Below are 25,000 nucleotides of genomic sequence, written 5' to 3'. Positions count from 1 at the left end.
AAAAACCACACACACTGTCATTTCTACACACACACACACACACACACACAAACCCAAACACACACACACACGTTTACCTGTATGTGATTGTACGGGTGAATGAATAAAGAGCCTGGCCACAGACGTACACACACACACACACACACACTCACACACACACACACACTCTCTTACACAAAGAATCACTCCAATCCAGCTCTGATGACATCATTCCCGATGACATCACCCTCTCTCTCTCTCTCTTTCCCTCTCTCTCGCTCTCCGTCTGCACCTTCTACTTAGCCCCCATCTCTTTTTTATCTCATCCATCCTTATTGTCAGAGCCTCACACACATGCACACACTCACAATCACATGCACACAAACACCCCCCCCCCCCCCCCCCACACACACACAAACTCCTTTATTTTCACGCCCTTCATCGTCTTCATCACAGCATCGTTTCTCCTCCTGTAGACGTATGAACCCCACGATGAGACGCTGAGCTGGGAGGAGAGGCGGTGTTCCTTTGTCGAGAGCAGATAGTTCACGTCTCCAATCCCCCGTCGGCACGAACATTCAAAGAACAACACGTATCAGTTCATTTTCTTAAATTACACAGGATGTTAAACTGTTGCTGTGAGGCCGAGGAGCAGATGCCCGTCGGTCTCTGCCCCGACGGGTCAGGCTATGTCTCTTTAAAGGTGCAATGTGTAAAATCTAAATGTCGTTTCAAACAGAAAGTGAAGCGGTTAGAGCAGGGGTCAGGAACCTTTTGGACTGGGAGAGCCATAAAAGCCAAATATGTCTAAATATGTTTCATTGAGAGCCATATAGTATTTTTAACGTATCATTTTAATGCGACTTCTGGTGCTGCATCATGCTACGGGGGGGGGGGGGGGGGGGGAGTGCAGGTGACTTTTTCTTTGCTCCGCCCCGATGCGCGAGACGGAGAGCCGAGAAGTGTTAACGCGACACGTAGAGACAGAATGAGATGCTGTTGTGTATTGACGATCAATAACAGACGTTTAGTTTAATAAAAGAACAAAGACGTCTTTAAGAAAAGGACCTTACATTACTTCTGCTGTAATGTGGCGCGATAGAGGAAACAACTTTTTTTTCTGGGAGCCATCTGCCGTCACCGGAAGAGCCACATATGGCTCGCGAGCCAGAGGTTCCCGCCCCCTGGGCTGGACTGATGACCGCGTGTCAGGGAGACTGAATGGATGTGAACCGAGGAGCAGGAACTCGATCATACGGCCGGTCACGAAGTCTTTCCCAAATAAAGGCGACGGTCGGCACAACAGACCCTCGCCGAGGAGCGAGCCCGTCCTGCAGTACTACGTGTCCCCAGAGAGGTGCTAGTGAGTCACTGCAGCGTCCAACACGTCCAGCCGACCCGCACATGCATCACAGATTCCAGTCACTTGGTTAGTTTTTCTTCCTGTAGATGTCGTTTGTATGGACAGTAGAAACAGGCGTGAGCCGCCGCCTCCTGGTGGCGAGCAGCAGCTGTTCAGAGGCGACACATTGCTCCTTTAAAATCACTTTGGATTACACATTAGTGATTTCATGTTTTATACTAGTCTTAGTAGTTTTAGCGGTGATGTGATGCGTGAGAACAACACCGTGTTGTAATGCACTTAGCATGTAGTGCTACACACAGGTGTATAACATCACCTGTAGTCCCTTAATGCCTCTACACACAGGTACCTGTATACCTCACCTGAGTCCCTTAATGCCCTCTACACACAGGTCCTGTATACCTCACCTGTAGTCCCTTAATGCCCTCTACACACAGGTCTGTATGCCTCACCTGTAGTCCCCTTAATACTCTACACACAGGTCCTGTATACCTCACCTGTAGTCCCCTTACCTCTACACACAGGTCCCTGTATACCTCACCTGTAGTCCCCTTAATGCCCTCCACACACAGGTCCCTGTGACTCACCTGTAGTCCTAATGCCCTCTACACACAGGTCCCTGTATACCTCACCTGTAGTCCCTTAATGAGGTAATACCTCACCTGTAGTCCCCTTAATGCCCTCTACACACAGGTCCTGTATACCTCACCTGTAGTCCCTTTAATACCTCTACACACAGGTCCTGTATACCTCCTGTAGTCCCTGTAATGCCCTCTACACAGGTCCTGTATACCTCACCTGTAGTCCCCTCTACACACAGGGCCTGTCCCTATACCTCACCTGTAGTCCTTAATGCCCTCTACACACAGGTCCTGTATACCTCACCAGTAGTCCCCTTAATGCCCTCTACACACAGGTCCCTGTATACCTCACCTGTAGTCCCCTTAATACCCTCTACACACAGGTCCCTGTATACCTCACCTGTAGTCCCCTTAATGCCCTCTACACACAGGTCCCTGTATACCTCACCTGTAGTCCCTTAATACTCCTGCACACAGGTCCCTGTATACCTCACCTGTAGTCCCCTTAATGCCCTCTACACACAGGTCCTGTATACCTCACCTGTAGTCCCCTTAATCCTCTACACACAGGTACCTGTATACGTCACCTGTAGTCCCTTAATGCCCTCTACACAGGTCCCTGTATACCTCACCTGTAGTCCCTTAATCCTCTACACACAGGTCCTGTATACCTCACCTGTAGTCCCTTAATACCCTCTACACACAGGTACCTGTATACCTCACCTGTAGTCCCTTAATGCCCTCTACACACAGGTACCTGTATACCTCACCTGTAGTCCCCTTAATGCGTCCGTATACCTCACCTGTAGTCCCCTTAATACCCTCTACACAGGTGTATACCTCACCTGTAGTCCCCGTAATACCCTCTACACACAGGTACCTGTATACCTCACCTGTAGTCCCACACACAGGTACCTGTATACCTCACCTAGTCCCCTTATCGCCCTCTACACACAGGTCCCTGTATACCTCACCTGTAGTCCCCTTAATGCCTCTACACAGGTCCTGTAATACCTCACCTGTAGTCCCCTTAATGCCCTCTACACACAGGTACCTGTTTACCTCACCTGTAGTCCCCTTAATGCTCTACACACAGGTCCCTGTATACCTCACCTGTAGTCCCTCTACACACAGGTCCTGTATACCTCACCTGTAGTCCCCTTAATGCCCTCTACACACAGGTACATGTATACCTCACCTGTAGTCCCCTTAATACCCTCTACACACAGGTCGCTGTATACCTCACCTGTAGTCCCCTTAATACCCTCTACACACAGGTCCCTGTATACCTCACCTGTAGTCCCCTTAATATCCTCTACACACAGGTCGCTGTATACCTCACCTGTAGTCCCCTTAATGCCCTCTACACACAGGTCCCTGTATACCTCACCTGTAGTCCCCTTAATATCCTCTACACACAGGTCGCTGTATACCTCACCTGTAGTCCCCTTAATGCCCTCTACACACAGGTCCCTGTATACCTCACCTGTAGTCCCCTTAATGCCCTCTACACACAGGTCCCTGTATACCTCACCTGTAGTCCCCTTAATGCCCTCTACACACAGGTCCCTGTATACCTCACCTGTAGTCCCCTTAATGCTCTCACACACAGGTCCCTGTATACCTCACCTGTAGTCCCCTTAATGCCCTCTACACACAGGTCCCTGTATACCTCACCTGTAGTCCCCTTAATACCCTCTACACACAGGTACCTGTATACCTCACCTGTAGTCCCTTAACCCTCTACACACAGGTCCCTGTATACCTCACCTGTAGTCCCCTTAATACCCTCTACACACAGGTACCTGTATACCTCACCTGTAGTCCCCTTAATGCCCTCTACACAGGTCCTGTATACCCCACCTGTAGTCCCTTAATGCCCTCTACACACAGGTCCCTGTATACCTCACCTGTAGTCCCCTTAATGCCCTCTACACACAGGTCCCTGTATACCTCACCTGTAGTCCCCTTAATGCCCTCTACACACAGGTACCTGTATACCTCACCTGTAGTCCCCTTAATGCCCTCTACACACAGGTCCCTGTATACCCTACCTGTAGTCCCCTTAATACCTCACACACACAGGTCCCTGTATACCTCACCTGTAGTCCCCTTAATATCCTCTACACACAGGTACCTGTATACCTCACCTGTAGTCCCCTTAATACCCTCTACACACAGGTCCCTGTATACCTCACCTGTAGTCCCTTAATGCCCTCTACACACAGGTACCTGTATACCTCACCTGTAGTCCTTAATGCCTCTACACACAGGTAACTGTATACCTCACCTGTAGTCCCCTTAATGCCCTCTACACACAGGTACCTGTATACCTCACCTGTAGTCCCCTTAATGCCCTCTACACACAGGTCGCTGTATACCTCACCTGTAGTCCCCTTAATGCCCTCTACACACAGGTCCCTGTATACCTCACCTGTAGTCCCCTTAATGCCCTCTACACACAGGTCCTGTATACCTCACCTGTAGTCCCTTAATGCCCTCTACACACAGGTCCTGTATACCTCACCTGTAGTCCCCTTAATGCCCTCTACACACAGGTACCTGTATACCTCAGCTGTAGTCCCCTTAATGCCTCTACACACAGGTACCTGTATACCTCACCTGTAGTCCCCTTAATGCCCTCTACACACAGGTCCTGTATACCTCACCTGTAGTCCCCTTAATGCCCACACACAGGTCCCTGTATACCTCACCTGTAGTCCCTTAATGCCCTCTACACACAGGTCCCTGTATACCTCACCTGTAGTCCCCTTAATGCCCTCTACACACAGGTCCTGTATACCTCACCTGTAGTCCCCTTAATCCCTCTACACACAGGTAACTGTATACCTCACCTGTAGTCCCCTTAATACCCTCTACACAGGTCCTGTATACCTCACCTGTAGAGTCCCGACTTAATGCCTCTACACACAGGTCATACCCCACCTGTAGTCCCCTTTAATACCCTCTACACACAGGTACCTGTAGTCCACACACAGGTCCTGTATACCTCACCTGTAGTCCCCTCTACACACAGGTACCTGTATACCTCACCTGTAGTCCCCTTAATACCCTCTACACACAGGTCCTGTATACCTCACCTGTAGTCCTCTACACACAGGTCCCTGTATACCTCACCTGTAGTCCCCTTAATACCCTCTACACACAGGTACCTGTATACCTCACCTGTAGTCCCCTTAATACCTCTACACACAGGTCCTGTATACCTCACCTGTAGTCCCAATTAATGCCCTCTACACACAGGTCTGTATATTCCACCTGTAGTCCCCTTACTACACACAGGCCTGTATACCTCACCTGTAGTCCCATTATTATCCTCTACACACAGCTACATGTATATCTCACCTGTATACCTCACCTGTAGTCCCCTCTACACACAGGTCCCTGTATACCTCACCTGTAGTCCCCTTAATGCCCTCTACACACAGGTCCTGTATACCTCACCTGTAGTCCCCTTTCCCTTAATGCCCTCTACACACAGGTCCCTGTATACCTCACCTGTAGTCCCCTTAATGCCCTCTACACACAGGTACATGTATACCTCACCTGTAGTCCCCTTAATGCCCTCTACACACAGGTCCCTGTATACCTCACCTGTAGTCCCCTTAATGCCCTCTACACACAGGTCCCTGTATACCTCACCTGTAGTCCCCTTAATGCCCTCTACACAGGTACATGTATACCTCACCAGTAGTCCACCTGTAGTCCCACACACAGGTCCCTGTATACCTCACCTGTAGTCCCCTTAATGCCCTCTACACACAGGTCCCTGTATACCTCACCTGTAGTCCCCTTAATACCCTCTACACACAGGTCCCTGTATACCTCACCTGTAGTCCCCTTAATACCCTCTACACACAGGTCCCTGTATACCTCACCTGTAGTCCCCTTAATGCCCTCTACACACAGGTCCCTGTATACCTCACCTGTAGTCCCTTAATACCCTCTACACACAGGTCCCTGTATACCTCACCTGTAGTCCCTTAATGCCCTCTACACACAGGTCCTGTATACCTCACCTGTAGTCCCCTTAATGCCCTCTACACACAGGTACCTGTATACCCCACCTGTAGTCCCCTTAATGCCCTCTACACACAGGTCCCTGTATACCTCACCTGTAGTCCCCTTAATGCCCTCTACACACAGGTCCCTGTATACCTCACCTGTAGTCCCCTTAATGCCCTCTACACACAGGTACCTGTATACCTCACCTGTAGTCCCCTTAATACCCTCTACACACAGGTCCCTGTATACCTCACCTGTAGTCCCCTTAATGCCCTCTACACACAGGTACCTGTATACCTCACCTGTAGTCCCCTTAATGCCCTCTACACACAGGTCCCTGTATACCTCACCTGTAGTCCCCTTAATGCCCTCTACACACAGGTCGTTGTATACCTCACCTGTAGTCCCCTTAATGCCCTCTACACACAGGTACCTGTATACCTCACCTGTAGTCCCATTAATATCCTCTACACACAGGTACCTGTATACCTCACCTGTAGTCCCCTTAATGCCCTCTACACACAGGTACCTGTATACCTCACCTGTAGTCCCCTTAATGCCCTCTACACACAGGTCCCTGTATACCTCACCTGTAGGCGCATTAGTGCCCTCTACACACAGGTACATGTATACCTCACCAGTAGTCCCCTTAATGCCCTCTACACACAGGTCCCTGTATACCTCACCTGTAGTCCCCTTAATACCCTCTACACACAGGTCCCTGTATGCCCCACCTGTAGTCCCCTTAATACCCTCTACACACAGGTCCCTGTATACCTCACCTGTAGTCCCCTTAATGCCCTCTACACACAGGTACCTGTATACCTCACCTGTAGTCCCCTTAATGCCCTCTACACACAGGTCCCTGTATACCTCACCTGTAGTCCCCTTAATCCCTCTACACACAGGTCCCTGTATACCTCACCTGTAGTCCCTTAATGCCCTCTACACACAGGTCCCTGTATACCTCACCTGTAGTCCCTTAATGCCCTCTACACACAGGTACCTGTATACCTCACCTGTAGTCCCCTTAATACCTCTACACACAGGTACCTGTATACCTCACCTGTAGTCCCCTTAATACACTCTACACACAGGTACCTGTATACCTCACCTGTAGTCCCCTTAATGCCCTCTACACACAGGTACCTGTATACCTCACCTGTAGTCCCCTTAATGCCCTCTACACACAGGTCCCTGTATACCTCACCTGTAGTCCCCTTAATGCCCTCTACACACAGGTCCCTGTATACCTCACCTGTAGTCCCCTTAATACACTCTACACACAGGTACCTGTATACCTCACCTGTAGTCCCCTTAATACCCTCTACACACAGGTACCTGTATACCTCACCTGTAGTCCTCTTAATACCTCTACACACAGGTACCTGTATACCTCACCTGTAGTCCCCTTAATGCCCTCTACACACAGGTACCTGTATACCTCACCTGTAGTCCCCTTAATACCCTCTACACACAGGTCCCTGTATACCTCACCTGTAGTCCCCTTAATGCCCTCTACACACAGGTCCCTGTATACCTCACCTGTAGTCCCCTTAATGCCCTCTACACACAGGTCCCTGTATACCTCACCTGTAGTCCCCTTAATACCCTCTACACACAGGTACCTGTATACCTCACCTGTAGTCCCCTTAATGCCCTCTACACACAGGTCCCTGTATACCTCACCTGTAGTCCCCTTAATGCCCTCTACACACAGGTCCCTGTATACCTCACCTGTAGTCCCCTTAATGCCCTCTACACACAGGTCCCTGTATACCTCACCTGTAGTCCCCTTAATGCCCTCTACACACAGGTCCCTGTATACCTCACCTGTAGTCCCCTTAATGCCCTCTACACACAGGTCCCTGTATACCTCACCTGTAGTCCCCTTAATGCCCTCTACACACAGGTCCCTGTATACCTCACCTGTAGTCCCTTAATGCCCTCTACACACAGGTACCTGTTTACCTCACCTGTAGTCCCCTTAATGCCCTCTACACACAGGTCCCTGTATACCTCACCTGTAGTCCCCTTAATGCCCTCTACACACAGGTCCCTGTATACCTCACCTGTAGTCCCCTTAATGCCCTCTACACACAGGTACCTGTATACCTCACCTGTAGTCCCCTTAATATCCTCTACACACAGGTCGCTGTATACCTCACCTGTAGTCCCCTTAATGCCCTCTACACACAGGTCCCTGTATACCTCACCTGTAGTCCCCTTAATGCCCTCTACACACAGGTCCCTGTATACCTCACCTGTAGTCCCCTTAATGCCCTCTACACACAGGTCCCTGTATACCTCACCTGTAGTCCCCTTAATGCCCTCTACACACAGGTACATGTATACCTCACCTGTAGTCCCCTTAATGCCCTCTACACACAGGTACCTGTATACCTCACCTGTAGTCCCTTAATGCCTCTACACACAGGTCCCTGTATACCTCACCTGTAGTCCCCTTAATATCCTCTACACACAGGTCCCTGTATACCTCACCTGTAGTCCCCTTAATGCCCTCTACACACAGGTCCCTGTATACCTCACCTGTAGTCCCCTTAATGCCCTCTACACACAGGTACATGTATACCTCACCTGTAGTCCCCTTAATACACTCTACACACAGGTCCCTGTATACCTCACCTGTAGTCCCCTTAATGCCCTCTACACACAGGTCCCTGTATACCTCACCTGTAGTCCCCTTAATGCCCTCTACACACAGGTCCCTGTATACCTCACCTGTAGTCCCCTTAATGCCCTCTACACACAGGTACCTGTATACCTCACCTGTAGTCCCCTTAATACCCTCTACACACAGGTACCTGTATACCTCACCTGTAGTCCCCTTAATGCCCTCTACACACAGGTACCTGTATACCTCACCTGTAGTCCCCTTAATGCCCTCTACACACAGGTCCCTGTATACCTCACCTGTAGTCCCCTTAATACCCTCTACACACAGGTACCTGTTTACCTCACCTGTAGTCCCCTTAATATCCTCTACACACAGGTACCTGTATACCTCACCTGTAGTCCCCTTAATGCCCTCTACACACAGGTACCTGTATACCTCACCTGTAGTCCCCTTAATACACTCTACACACAGGTCCCTGTATACCTCACCTGTAGTCCCCTTAATGCCCTCTACACACAGGTCCCTGTATACCTCACCTCTAGTCCCCTTAATACCCTCTACACACAGGTCCCTGTATACCTCACCTCTAGTCCCCTTAATACACTCTACACACAGGTCCCTGTATACCTCACCTGTAGTCCCCTTAATGCCCTCTACACACAGGTCCCTGTATACCTCACCTGTAGTCCCCTTAATACCCTCTACACACAGGTCCCTGTATACCTCACCTGTAGTCCCTTAATGCCCTCTACACACAGGTCCCTGTATACCTCACCTGTAGTCCCTTAATGCCCTCTACACACAGGTCCCTGTATACCTCACCTGTAGTCCCCTTAATGCCCTCTACACACAGGTCCCTGTATACCTCACCTGTAGTCCCCTTAATGCCCTCTACACACAGGTCCCTGTATACCTCACCTGTAGTCCCCTTAATACACTCTACACACAGGTCCCTGTATACCTCACCTGTAGTCCCCTTAATGCCCTCTACACACAGGTACCTGTATACCTCACCTGTAGTCCCCTTAATGCCTTCTACACACAGGTCCCTGTATACCTCACCTGTAGTCCCCTTAATGCCCTCTACACACAGGTCCCTGTATACCTCACCTGTAGTCCCCTTAATGCCCTCTACACACAGGTACCTGTATACCTCACCTGTAGTCCCCTTAATGCCCTCTACACACAGGTACCTGTATACCTCACCTGTAGTCCCCTTAATGCCCTCTACACACAGGTCCCTGTATACCTCACCTGTAGTCCCCTTAATACCCTCTACACACAGGTACCTGTATACGTCACCTGTAGTCCCCTTAATGCCCTCTACACACAGGTACCTGTATACCTCACCTGTAGTCCCCTTAATACACTCTACACACAGGTCCCTGTATACCTCACCTGTAGTCCCCTTAATGCCCTCTACACACAGGTCCCTGTATACCTCACCTCTAGTCCCCTTAATACCCTCTACACACAGGTCCCTGTATACCTCACCTCTAGTCCCCTTAATACACTCTACACACAGGTCCCTGTATACCTCACCTGTAGTCCCCTTAATGCCCTCTACACACAGGTCCCTGTATACCTCACCTGTAGTCCCCTTAATACCCTCTACACACAGGTCCCTGTATACCTCACCTGTAGTCCCCTTAATGCCCTCTACACACAGGTCCCTGTATACCTCACCTCTAGTCCCCTTAATACACTCTACACACAGGTCCCTGTATACCTCACCTGTAGTCCCCTTAATGCCCTCTACACACAGGTCCTGTATACCTCACCTCTAGTCCCCTTAATACACTCTACACACAGGTCCCTGTATACCTCACCTGTAGTCCCCTTAATGCCCTCTACACACAGGTCCCTGTATACCTCACCTGTAGTCCCCTTAATACCTTCTACACACAGGTACCTCTTTACCTCACCTGTAGTCCCCTTAATGCCCTCTACACACAGGTCCCTGTATACCTCACCTGTAGTCCCCTTAATGCCCTCTACACACAGGTCCCTGTATACCTCACCTGTAGTCCCCTTAATGCCCTCTACACACAGGTCCCTGTATACCTCACCTATAGTCCCTTAATGCCCTCTACACACTGGTCCCTGTATACCTCACCTGTAGTCCCCTTAATGCCCTCTACACAGGTCCCTGTATACCTCACCTGTAGTCCCCTTAATGCCCTCTACACACAGGTCCCTGTATACCTCACCTGTAGTCCCCTTAATGCCCTCTACACACAGGTCCCTGTATACCTCACCTGTAGTCCCCTTAATGCCCTCTACACACAGGTCCCTGTATACCTCACCTGTAGTCCCTTAATGCCTCTACACACAGGTCCCTGTATACCTCACCTGTAGTCCCTTAATGCCCTCTACACACAGGTCCCTGTATACCTCACCTGTAGTCCCCTTAATGCCCTCTACACACAGGTACCTGTATACCTCACCTGTAGTCCCCTTAATGCCCTCTACACACAGGTCCCTGTATACCTCACCTGTAGTCCCCTTAATGCCCTCTACACAGGTCCCTGTATACCTCACCTGTAGTCCCTTAATGCCCTCTACACACAGGTCCCTGTATACCTCACCTGTAGTCCCTTAATGCCCTCTACACACAGGTCCCTGTATACCTCACCTGTAGTCCCCTTAATGCCCTCTACACACAGGTCCCTGTATACCTCACCTGTAGTCCCCTTAATGCCCTCTACACACAGGTCCCTGTATACCTCACCTGTAGTCCCTTAATGCCCTCTACACACAGGTACCTGTATACCTCACCTGTAGTCCCCTTAATGCCCTCTACACACAGGTCCCTGTATACCTCACCTGTAGTCCCCTTAATACCCTCTACACACAGGTACCTGTATACCTCACCTGTAGTCCCCTTAATACCCTCTACACACAGGTACCTGTTTACCTCACCTGTAGTCCCCTTAATGCCCTCTACACACAGGTACCTGTATACCTCACCTGTAGTCCCCTTAATGCCCTCTACACACAGGTACCTGTTTACCTCACCTGTAGTCCCCTTAATGCCCTCTACACACAGGTACCTGTATACCTCACCTGTAGTCCCCTTAATGCCCTCTACACACAGGTACCTGTTTACCTCACCTGTAGTCCCTTAATGCCCTCTACACACAGGTCCCTGTATACCTCACCTGTAGTCCCCTTAATGCCCTCTACACACAGGTACCTGTTTACCTCACCTGTAGTCCCCTTAATGCCCTCTACACACAGGTACCTGTATACCTCACCTGTAGTCCCCTTAATACCCTCTACACACAGGTACCTGTTTACCTCACCTGTAGTCCCCTTAATACCCTCTACACACAGGTACCTGTTTACCTCACCTGTAGTCCCCTTAATACCCTCTACACACAGGTACCTGTTTACCTCACCTGTAGTCCCCTTAATACCCTCTACACACAGGTCCCTGTATACCTCACCTGTAGTCCCCTTAATACCCTCTACACACAGGTACCTGTATACCTCACCTGTAGTCCCCTTAATACCCTCTACACACAGGTACCTGTATACCTCACCTGTAGTCCCCTTAATGCCCTCTACACACAGGTACCTGTATACCTCACCTGTAGTCCCCTTAATGCCCTCTACACACAGGTACCTGTATACCTCACCTCTAGTCCCCTTAATACCCTCTACACACAGGTCCCTGTATACCTCACCTGTAGTCCCCTTAATACCCTCTACACACAGGTACCTGTATACCTCACCTGTAGTCCCCTTAATACACTCTACACACAGGTCCCTGTATACCTCACCTGTAGTCCCCTTAATACCCTCTACACACAGGTACCTGTTTACCTCACCTGTAGTCCCCTTAATGCCCTCTACACACAGGTCCCTGTATACCTCACCTGTAGTCCCCTTAATACACTCTACACACAGGTCCCTGTATACCTCACCTGTAGTCCCCTTAATACACTCTACACACAGGTCCCTGTATACCTCACCTGTAGTCCCCTTAATGCCCTCTACACACAGGTACCTGTATACCTCACCTGTAGTCCCCTTAATGCCCTCTACACACAGGTCCCTGTATACCTCACCTGTAGTCCCCTTAATACCCTCTACACACAGGTACCTGTATACCTCACCTGTAGTCCCCTTAATGCACTCTACACACAGGTCCCTGTATACCTCACCTGTAGTCCCCTTAATGCCCTCTACACACAGGTCCCTGTATACCTCACCTGTAGTCCCCTTAATACCCTCTACACACAGGTACCTGTATACCTCACCTGTAGTCCCCTTAATGCCCTCTACACACAGGTCCCTGTATACCTCACCTGTAGTCCCCTTAATGCCCTCTACACACAGGTCCCTGTATACCTCACCTGTAGTCCCCTTAATACCCTCTACACACAGGTACCTGTTTACCTCACCTGTAGTCCCCTTAATACCCTCTACACACAGGTCCCTGTATACCTCACCTGTAGTCCCCTTAATGCCCTCTACACACAGGTCCCTGTATACCTCACCTGTAGTCCCCTTAATGCCCTCTACACACAGGTACCTGTATACCTCACCTGTAGTCCCCTTAATACCCTCTACACACAGGTACCTGTATACCTCACCTGTAGTCCCCTTAATACCCTCTACACACAGGTCCCTGTATACCTCACCTGTAGTCCCCTTAATACACTCTACACACAGGTCCCTGTATACCTCACCTGTAGTCCCCTTAATACCCTCTACACACAGGTACCTGTATACCTCACCTGTAGTCCCCTTAATGCCCTCTACACACAGGTACCTGTATACCTCACCTGTAGTCCCCTTAATACCCTCTACACACAGGTACCTGTATACCTCACCTGTAGTCCCCTTAATACACTCTACACACAGGTACCTGTATACCTCACCTGTAGTCCCCTTAATGCCCTCTACACACAGGTACCTGTATACCTCACCTGTAGTCCCCTTAATGCCCTCTACACACAGGTCCCTGTATACCTCACCTGTAGTCCCCTTAATACACTCTACACACAGGTACCTGTATACCTCACCTGTAGTCCCCTTAATACCCTCTACACACAAGTACCTGTTTACCTCACCTGTAGTCCCCTTAATGCCCTCTACACACAGGTCCCTGTATACCTCACCTGTAGTCCCCTTAATACCCTCTACACACAGGTCCCTGTATACCTCACCTGTAGTCCACTTAATACACTCTACACACAGGTACCTGTATACCTCACCTGTAGTCCCCTTAATGCCCTCTACACACAGGTACCTGTATACCTCACCTGTAGTCCCCTTAATGCCCTCTACACACAGGTCCCTGTATACCTCACCTGTAGTCCCCTTAATACACTCTACACACAGGTAGATAGATAGATAGATAGATATATACTTTATTAATCCCCAAGGGGAAATTTGTCGAGCCAGTAGCAGCAACACACAAGAATAAAAATAAAAATAAAAAAACACAAATATAAGAAGGGTTAGGGTGATCTGGCAAGAGGTGAACTGTTGTAGAGCCTCATAGCCGTCGGCAGGAATGTTCTCCTGTATCTGTCCTTGTGGCAGCGGAGCGTGAGGAGACGTCTGGAGAAAGTACTCCTCTGTCCCTGTAGGAGGTGGTGGAGAGGGTGGTCCGGGTTGTCCAATATGGACACCAGTTTCTTCAACGTCCTCCTCTCCACCACCTGTTCCAGGTGCTCCAGCTGGCAGCCGATGATGGAGCCAGCCTTCCTAACCAGTTTGTTGAGACGGCTGGTGTCACCGGCCCCGATGCTGCCCCCCCAGCAGACAATGGCAAAGTGCAGCACACTGGCCACAACCGACTGGTAGAATAACTCCAGCATCTTGCTGCACACGTTGAAGGATCAAGCTTTCTCAGGAAAAAGAGTCGACTCATCCCTTCTTGTACACAGCGTTGATGTTGGCCTTCCAGTTCAGTCGGCTGTCGATGGAGACGCCCAGGTACTTGTACTCCTCCACCATGTCCACGTCCACTCCCAGGACACTCAGAGGTGTAGGAGCTGTCGTCTTCCTCCTGAAGTCCACCACCATCTCTCTGGTCTTGGCCACGCTCAGCCGCAGGTGGTTCTCATCGCCCACTTTACAAAGTCGCTCACCACTGCCCTGTACTCCTCCTCCCGTCCATCCCTAATACACCCGACCACTGCAGAATCATCAGAGTACTTCTGCAGATGGCATGACTCCGTGTTGTACTGGAAGTCACTGGTGTACAGGGTGAAGAGGAAGGGAGACAGAACAGTTCCTGTGGGCTCCAACATCACTGACCACCGTTCCAGACAGCACACGTCCCATTCTGACAAACTGTGGTCTGCCTGTGAGGTAGTCAGTGATCCAGGAGATGGTGGACGCGTCCACACCGACCACCCGCAGCTTCTCACTCAGCAGCAGTGGCTGGATGGTGTTAAATGCACTGGAGAAGTCAAAGAAAGTGACTCTCACAGAGACACCGGTTCCATCCAGGTGCGACTGAGCTCGTTGCAGCAGGTAGATGATGGCGCGTCCACTCCCACATGAGGCTGGTAAGCAAATTGCAGAGGGTCCAGCGACGATTTCACCTGCGGCTGGAGGTGGGCCAAGACCAGCCTCTCCAGCACCTTCATCACATGGGAGGTGAGAGCGACCCGTCGGTAGTCGCTGAGGCCAGATGGTGTTGCCTTCTTGGGACAGGGACCAGGCACGACGTCTTCCACAGCACGGGACTTCCCCAGCGTCAGGCTGAGGGTGAAGAGGCGCTGCAGGACACCAGACAGCTGGGTGGCGCAGGTCTTTAGGACCCTGGGGCTGATGCCATCAGGACCTTCAGCTCTGCGCTGGTGTAGTTTCTCCAGCTGTCTTCTCACCTGGTCAGTCGTCACAGAGAGGGGAGGTGGAGGAGCCCATTGTTATTGAGGGCTCGGTGGATGTGCAGCTCAGCAGGGGGACAGAGGGGAGGTGTTTGGGAGGTGTGATGTGGAGGAGACGGGAGGGCTGTGAACTGAACCTATTGAAAAACAGTTCAGCTCGTTGGCCTCTCCAGGGAGCCCCTGGCTGTCTCCTCCCACCTTGAAGCCAGTTATCTGCTTCATGCCAGACCACACCTCCTTGTGTTGTTCAGCTGGAGTTTGGCCTCCAGCTTCCTCCTGTAGGAGTCCTTGCCTCCCTGAGCTTCACCTTTAGGTTGCGCTGGGCTTTCCTCAGCTCATCCCTGTCTCCAGACCTGAAAGCAGCTTTCTTCATGTTAAGAAGCGCCTTCAGGTCCCTGGTGATCCAGGGCTTGTTGTTGGGGAAGCAGCGCACAGTCCGTGATGGGATGGTGGTGTGTTCACAGAACTTGATGTATTCCGTGATGCAGTCGGTCATACTGTTGATGTCCTCCCGTGCGGTCCACACAACACATCCCAGTCCGTTGACTCAAGCAGTCCTGTAGAGCGTCGTTAGCCTCCAGAGACCACCTCCTCACAGTCCTGGTGGTCACCGCAGCCTCTTCACCAGAGGAACATACCTGGGTGTCAGCCGGACCAGGTCATGATCAGACCTGCCGAGGGGAAGGGCAGTGGCGCTGTATGCGCCTTAGTATTAGCATACAGCAAGTCCAGAGTTTTATTGTTCCTTGTTGGGCAGTCTATGTATTGATGGAAGGTTGGCAGAGCTTTTCCAATGTGGTGTGGTTAAAGTCACCAGTGATAGCCATGAATGCTCCAGGCTGATGATTCAGCAGAGCAGACACAGTGGAGTGGATGGTGTCCACAGCTTCCTCAGCGTCAGCTGATGGCGGCACGCACACGACAACCACAATGGCGGACGTGAACTCTCTCGGCAAATAGTACGGGCGCATCCCCACGGCCAACAGTTCAATGTTCGGGCTACAGAAGCGCTCCTTCACGCACACATGGTCCGGGTGGCACCACCGCTCATTCACATAAACAGCGATCCCGCCCCCCCTCTTCTTACCGCTCTGTGTAGCGTCTCTGTCAGCCCGAACAGTCCTGAAGCCGGGCAAAGACGCTGTGATCCGGATAGTCGCGTGCAGCCACGTCTCAGTGAAGCACAAGAGACTGCTCTCACGGAAGATCCTCTCAGACATTACCAGCGCCGAGCTCATCCGTCTTATTCGCCAAAGACCTCACGTTCCCCGTTATGATCGACGGTACCGAGGGTTTGTATCTCCTCGTTTTAGCCCTCCGCTTGACACCCGATCTGCAACCGCGAGCCCTTCTCCGTAGCTCCAGCGGGATCACAGGTCTTTCTCCAGGCAGAAGCTTCGGCCTGCACAGCGCGATCAGCTGAGCACGCGAGTAGACGACGGTCCCCGTCATTGTTTTGCTGTGGCTCACCGATACTCACGACAAAGTGAACAAAAGCCACAGTAGAATAATCGAAAAAAGTAGTTATGGTCCAGTGTCCGACCGTAACTAAGACAAACGTGAAAGAAAAGAAAAAGAAAAAGAGAGGTACCTGTATACCTCACCTGTAGTCCCCTTAATACCCTCTACACACAGGTACCTGTTTACCTCACCTGTAGTCCCCTTAATGCCCTCTACACACAGGTCCCTGTATACCTCACCTGTAGTCCCCTTAATACCCTCTACACACAGGTACCTGTATACCTCACCTGTAGTCCCCTTAATGCCCTCTACTCACAGGTACCTGTATACCTCACCTGTAGTCCCCTTAATACCCTCTACACACAGGTACCTGTATACCTCACCTGTAGTCCCCTTAATACCCTCTACACACAGGTACCTGTTTACCTCACCTGTAGTCCTCTACACACAGGTACCTGTTTACCTCACCTGTAGTCCCTTAATGCCTCTACACACAGGTCCCTGTATACCTCACCTGTAGTCCCCTTAATACCCTCTACACACAGGTACCTGTTTACCTCACCTGTAGTCCCCTTAATGCCCTCTACACACAGGTCCCTGTATACCTCACCTGTAGTCCCCTTAATACCCTCTACACACAGGTACCTGTATACCTCACCTGTAGTCCCCTTAATGCCCTCTACACACAGGTCCCTGTATACCTCACCTGTAGTCTCCTTAATACCCTCTACACACAGGTACCTGTTTACCTCACCTGTAGTCCCCTTAATACCCTCTACACACAGGTACCTGTATACCTCACCTGTAGTCCCCTTAATGCCCTCTACTCACAGGTACCTGTATACCTCACCTGTAGTCCCCTTAATACCCTCTACACACAGGTACCTGTTTACCTCACCTGTAGTCCCCTTAATGCCCTCTACACACAGGTCCATGTATACCTCACCTGTAGTCCCCTTAATACCCTCTACACACAGGTACCTGTTTACCTCACCTGTAGTCCCCTTAATGCCCTCTACACACAGGTACCTGTATACCTCACCTGTAGTCCCCTTAATACCCTCTACAAACAGGTCCCTGTATACCTCACCTGTAGTCCCCTTAATGCCCTCTACACACAGGTACCTGTATACCTCACCTGTAGTCCCCTTAATACACTCTACACACAGGTACCTGTATACCTCACCTGTAGTCCCCTTAATACCCTCTACAAACAGGTCCCTGTATACCTCACCTCTAGTCCCCTTAATGCCCTCTACACACAGATCCCTGTATACCTCACCTGTAGTCCCCTTAATACACTCTACACACAGGTACCTGTATACCTCACCTCTAGTCCCCTTAATGCCCTCTACACACAGGTCCCTGTATACCTCACCTGTAGTCCCCTTAATGCCCTCTACACACAGGTCCCTGTATACCTCACCTGTAGTCCCCTTAATGCCCTCTACACACAGGTCCCTGTATACCTCACCTGTAGTCCCCTTAATACCCTCTACACACAGGTACCTGTATACCTCACCTGTAGTCCCCTTAATGCCCTCTACACACAGGTACCTGTATACCTCACCTGTAGTCCCCTTAATACCCTCTACACACAGGTACATGTATACCTCACCTGTAGTCCCCTTAATACCCTCTACACACAGGTCCCTGTATACCTCACCTGTAGTCCCCTTAATGCCCTCTACACACAGGTCCCTGTATACCTCACCTGTAGTCCCCTTAATACCCTCTACACACAGGTACCTGTATACCTCACATGTAGTCCCCTTAATGCCCTCTACACACAGGTACCTGTATACCTCACCTGTAGTCCCCTTAATACACTCTACACACAGGTCCCTGTATACCTCACCTGTAGTCCCCTTAATACACTCTACACACAGGTCCCTGTATACCTCACCTGTAGTCCCCTTAATGCCCTCTACACACAGCTATATTGTGCATATTTACTCACGCAAACTAAATGTTAGCAGGACAACACGCACGGTCTTGGCGGCCTTCAGACGCTCTCTCTTTTTAATTTGATGAATCATGCTCAGCATCGTCCCAGTTGACTGTGTGTCTGCTCCAAAATACAAGTGGCAGCCACCAAAGAGGCGAAAGATGGCGGTTAGAGGAGAAGGATGAGACTGGGGGCGTTTCTTTGTGTTTGCTCCCATCTATTGGTCATTCACTGTTACCGCATGCTGACGAGTTCTGCTCTTTTAATTCATATCATCCACACATGTGTGACAAGATGAGCCACTGACATTAAAAGACTAAACAGACATTGTTATTGCACTGAAGAAAAAGAGAAAAGGTGATTTAATAGTTTCTAATCAGACGTATTGATCCGCATCAGAGGTGATGCTTCCCGTAGGAGGGGAAGGAGCCATGATGTCTGTGTTGACAGTTTCTCATGAACCGTCAGTCGTTGGGCTGTAAGGGGTTTAAAGCATCTTCATCACCTCCGTGAGTTGCTGCTGCCGCTCCATGCTGCCTGTGGTGGAGCAGGCCAATCAGAAGCCACCCCCAATAACTTCCTGCTCCGCTGACACGCACACGACCCCTCCTTCCTCCCGCTGTGCCAACACTGCCTCCAGGGGACCCCTGGGGTCACTACGGGCCCCTGCAGGACGTGTCAGCACAAACACAGTTCCAACAAACAACGTGACTGGCATGAAAAAAAGAAATGAGCTTGTTGAAAACTGAATTAATGAAGGCGAGGAAGACGGGGGAGGACTGATGTGGTTCCTTCAGGCCCTGATTCATCTTCACGAACATCTCAAGGACTTCCTCCCTGTAGATATTCCAGTTTATGTCGAGCAGAGAAAGACCAAACGCGGACCAGCAGGCGGATTCAAAGGAAACACTTGAATGAAGGTCAAAGGGTCGTCCTTCAACCAGAGGACCGACGGTTCGATCCCTGGCTCTGCTCGCCCGTGTTTAGCTGTGTCTATGGTGTGTGAATGTTATTCGTCCTGATGGGCAGGTGGCTCCTGACCTGGTAGCCCCTCCCATCAGTGTATGAATGGGTGTTGTTGTTGTTGTTGTTGTTGTGTATTTTATTTAGTCAATCATTGCAATACAATACAATATTACTATATATAATATACTAGGGTTAGCGCTATGTATACATAAAATAAATCCGAAAATTAATATAAAATAAAGAAAAATAATAAAGAAAATAAAAAATGATATATATATATATATATATATTATTTTTTAAATGTATTTAATTAATTATTTTTCTTTATTTTATATTAATTCTCTGATTTATTTAATTATATTATTTTGGATCGGAATATATAAGCATTTTAAGCTTCTACCTATACCTTTTCAGTCTTTCTGTTTTGTATATTATATATAATAATATTGGATATATATATATATATATATTGTATATATATATCCACATACATCTTCCATATCCATACGTTTCAATCACACTTATAACCCTCTAACATAGTTTTATAAGTAGTGGCTGTGAATGGAGACATGATGATAACTAGTGGTAAAGCTCTGAGTGGTTGGCGGTCAGAGGTCTCCTGGGTGAAAGTCGTGTGTTTGTGTGAGCGGCCACCTCCACCACCTCCGCCCTCCAGTGCACCGTCATGCTAGTCGTACTCATCGTTATACCACGTGACCTCCAGGGAGGTCGCTGGATGGACTCCGTGGCGTTGGCTCGTTGATGGGATTCAGAACCGTGTGTGCACAGTGTGCAGATTCTACCCGACACCCTCTCCTCTTTGCTCAAAGGCATTCTGGAACATGAGGGAAATCCTGTGAAGACTTGTCCATGTTGGTGGGATTAACATGAACACTTTATTTTTCTTGCAGGAAGAAACCGATCCTCTTCTATTTCAACATCTTGAAATGTGCCAACCCAGCGATCCTCATCAACCTGCAGTGCCCCACGACCCAGGTACCGTATACGATCACTGGGGACGTCCTGGGTTTGACCCCTCAGGTACCATATACGATCACTGGGGACGTCCTGTGTTTAACCCCTCAGGTACCATATACGATCACTGGGTACGTCCTGTGTTTAACCCCTCAGGTACCATATACGATCACTGGGGACGTCTTGTGTTTGACCCCTCAGGTACCGTATACGATCACTAGGGGCCGTCTTGTGTTTGACCCCTCCAGGTACCATATACGATCACTGGGGGCCGTCTTGTGTTTGACCCCTCAGGTACCGTATACGATCACTAGGGGCCGTCTTGTGTTTGACCCCTCCAGGTACCATATACGATCACTGGGGGCCATCTTGTGTTTGACCCCTCAGGTACCATATACGATCACTGGGGGCTGTCCTGTGTTTAACCCCTCAGGTACCATATACGATCACTGGGGACGTCCTGTGTTTGACCCCTCAGGTACCATATACGATCACTGGGGGCCGTCTTGTGTTTGACCCCTCAGGTACCGTATATGATCACTGGGGACGTCCTGTGTTTGACCCCTCAGGTACCGTATACGATCACTAGGGGCCATCTTGTGTTTAGATAGATAGATATATACTTTATTAATCCCCAAGGGGAAATTTGTCGTCACAGTAGCAGCACCAATAAACTAAACACACGAGAATAAAAAATAAAATACAGGGATGAAAGATATAGATGTATACAAGAAGTATACAAAGTAAAATATAAAATAATATATATATGTATATATACAACATATATGCAGACACAATACAATACTAATGACTGCAGTGTACAATTTAATTAAATATAAAAATATTACAAATATTAATATGTGTTTGACCCCTCAGGTACCATTAAGGAAATGGTTCTTTAAAAAAAACCTGGTATGAAAAGTTCTTTGTGGAACCAATTATGGTGCCTTAAAAAACATGTTTTATAGGTTCTTTAAAGAACTCTTTAATGAAATGGTTCTTTAAAGAACCTTGGTATAAAAGGTTCTTTGTGGAACCATGAATGGTTCCTTACAGAACCATGTTTTTATGGTTCTTTGGATACCTTTATAGGTTCTTTGAAGAACTCTTTAAGGACATGGTTCTTTACAGAAAGGTTCTCTGTGGAACCAGAAATGGTTCTTCTATGGCATCACTCTGAAGAACCATGTTCGGTTCCAGATGGACCTCCATGGTTCTGTGTGAATGTGTTACTGACGTTTACCATCTGACTGTAGCTTCTCATTGTTATTGATGAAGATGAAGACGAGGTCCATCTGACTGTAGCTTCTCATTGTTATTGATGAAGATGAGGTCCTTATGACTGTAGCTTCTCATTGTTATTGATGAGGATGAAGATGAGGTCCTTCTGACTGTAGCTTCTCATTGATGAAGATGAGGTCCATATGACTGTAGCTTCTCATTGTTATTGATGAAAATGAGGTCCTTATGACTGTAGCTTCTCATTGTTATTGATGAGGATGAAGATGAGGTCCTTCTGACTCTAGCTTCTCATTGATGAAGATGAAGATGAGGTCCATCTGACTGTAGCTTCTCATTGTCATTGATGAAGATGAGGTCCATCTGACTGTAGCTTCTCATTGTTATTGATGAAGATGAGGTCCATCTGACTGTAGCTTCTCATTGTTATTGATGAAGATGAGGTCCTTCTGACTGTAACTTCTCATTGACGAAGTTGAAGATGAGGTCCTTCATGCCCTGTGTGTCCTTCCTCAGGTGTGTGTGTCGGCGTGTCCGGACCGGTTCTCCACGTTCACCGACATGCAGCTGCAACACAAACTGGGCCAGAAGAACTCCTGGAAGAACTACAGAGGGTTCTGCCAGCCGGGCTTCAACGAGCCGGACAAGGCAGGAGGCAGCATGTATATAGATATATATAAATATATATCTATATATATACAGGACTGTCTCAGAAAATTAGAATATTGTGATAAAGTTCTTTATTTTCTGTAATGCAATTAAAAAAACAAATGTCATGCATTCTGGATTCATTACAAATCAACTGAAATATTGCAAGCCTTTTATTCTTTTAATATTGCTGATTATGGCTTACAGCTTAAGAAAACTCTAAAATCCTATCTCATAAAATTTTAATATTTCCTCAGACCAAGTTAAAAAAAAGATTTATAACAGCTGAGTGTTTGTCAAGGCTCAGGAAACCCTTGCAGGTGTTTCGAGTTAATTAGACAATTCAAGTGATTTGTTTAATACCCTACTAGTATACTTTTTCATGATATTCTAATATTTAGAGATAGGATATTTGAGTTTTCTTAAGCTGTAAGCCATAATCAGCAATAAATCAGAATAAAAGGCTTGCAATATTTCAGTTGATTTGTAATGAATCCAGAATGCATGACATTTTTGTTTTTTAATTGCATTACAGAAAATAAAGAACTTCATCACAATATTCTAATTTTCTGAGACAGTCCTGTATATATAGATATATATATACATAAATATATATATATACATATATATATATACATATATATATAAATATATATCTATATATATATATATCTATAGATATATAGATATATATATACATATATATATATATATATATATATGTATATATATATAAATATAAATGTATATAAATATATATTTATATATATATTATATATATATAAATATGCATGTGTAAATCTCTGTGCTTGAGCCTCTCTGTGTGTGTGTGTGTGAGTCTGTGTGTGTATGTGTGAGTCTCTCTGTGTGAGTCTCTCTGTGTGTGTATGTGTGAGTCTCTCTGTGTGTGTGTGAGTCTCTGTGTGTATGTGTGAGTCTGTGTGTATGTGTGAGTCTATGTGTGTGTGTGTGAGTCTCTGTGTGTATGTGTGAGTCTCTGTGTGTAGTTGTGAGTATCAAATTCCTAGAGGTCTCTCATGTTACAGTCAATCGCCTCATGGGCTCTCTTAGGAACTCCAGGGCAAAAGATGTATATGGTATTGACAACATGTTCCTTAAGAAACATAAAGACCCACTCGCGCTCCCGATCACCAGTATAATCAATAACACCATTAGGCAATGTGTGTTCCCTAAAGGATGGAAATCAGCCATAATAACACCTATCTTTAAATCAGGTGATAAAACCGATATTACCAACTATCGGCCCATTAGCATCCTCCCAGCTATCTCTAAAATAGGTGAGAAATCCCTAGCAGAGCAACTAATTGAACAACTTAACAAATCTCCTTACAAGCTACATTCCATGCAGTTTGGTTTCCGAGCCAAGCACTCCACTGACACAGCCAACTGCTTTCTCCTTGAGAATATAAAGCTTAAAATGGATAAAGGGGGAGTAGTTGGAGCAGTGTTTCTTGACCTCAGGAAGGCTTTTGACACAGTTAATCACAATATCCTTATAAGGAAAATGTCTGATTTCAACCTCTCAGCTGAATCTCTAGCATTAATGAAGTCCTACCTGGAGGGAAGAACCCAGTGTGTTAGAGTAGGTGAGGCTGTATCGCCTATGCTGGGATATGAAGTGGGTGTCCCTCAGGGTTCGATTTTGGGACCATTATTATTCAGCCTGTATATAAATGACCTCCCCAGTGTCTGTAAGGGATGTAGTATCCAAATGTATGCTGATGACACAGTGCTCTATGTCCATGCAAAAAGCAAAGTCCAGGCTGCACTTCAACTAACTGATACCATGGTCCATGTTTCTAAATGGCTCTCAGATTCCTGTCTACAACTAAATGTCAAAAAGACAGTCTGCATGTTTTTCACAAAGACGGCATGTAACTCACCTGAGCCAGATGTCTATGTCTCTGGTGAGCGGCTCCAGATAGTGCCTGAATATAAATACCTAGGTATCTACCTCGACTCAAACCTTTCTTTTAAGAAGCAGGTAAAAAATGTGGCAAATGTTGTCAGATTCCATTTAATCAATTTCAAATACATAAGAAATAACTTAAATATAGATACTGCAAAACTGTACTTTAACGCAATCATCATTCCATATCTGACCTACTGCTTGACCAGCTGGGCTCAAGCAGGCAGCACCACTCTGAAACCAATTCAAATCCTCCATAAACAGGCTCTAAAAATACTGGATCAGAAGCCCAGGAGTTATCACCACTGTGCCATTTTAACTAAATACAGTCTCCTGAACTGGGATAACCTCATCAAACTCGCCAATATGTGTCTCGTTTTTAAAGTTTTTAA

The 25,000-nt window shown here is 48.0% G+C and overlaps 1 protein-coding gene across 1 annotated transcript in view; it reads left to right on the top strand.

Moving 5' to 3' along the window:
• Positions 1-25,000, top strand: part of LOC130197617 (choline transporter-like protein 5-A) — a 61,236-nt gene that overhangs the window by 23,477 nt on the left and 12,759 nt on the right. The window contains exons 7-8 of the mRNA XM_056420370.1: positions 20,728-20,812; positions 22,547-22,678. Coding sequence (XP_056276345.1) covers positions 20,728-20,812; positions 22,547-22,678 — 217 coding nt within the window. The remainder of the gene's footprint in view (positions 1-20,727; positions 20,813-22,546; positions 22,679-25,000) is intronic.

The sequence above is a fragment of the Pseudoliparis swirei genome, chromosome 8 (genome assembly GCF_029220125.1).
Source record: "Pseudoliparis swirei isolate HS2019 ecotype Mariana Trench chromosome 8, NWPU_hadal_v1, whole genome shotgun sequence".
NCBI lineage: Eukaryota > Metazoa > Chordata > Actinopteri > Perciformes > Liparidae > Pseudoliparis > Pseudoliparis swirei.
The sequence above is the reverse complement of the archived record's forward strand: the minus strand, read 5'-3'. Positions and strand labels throughout refer to the sequence as shown.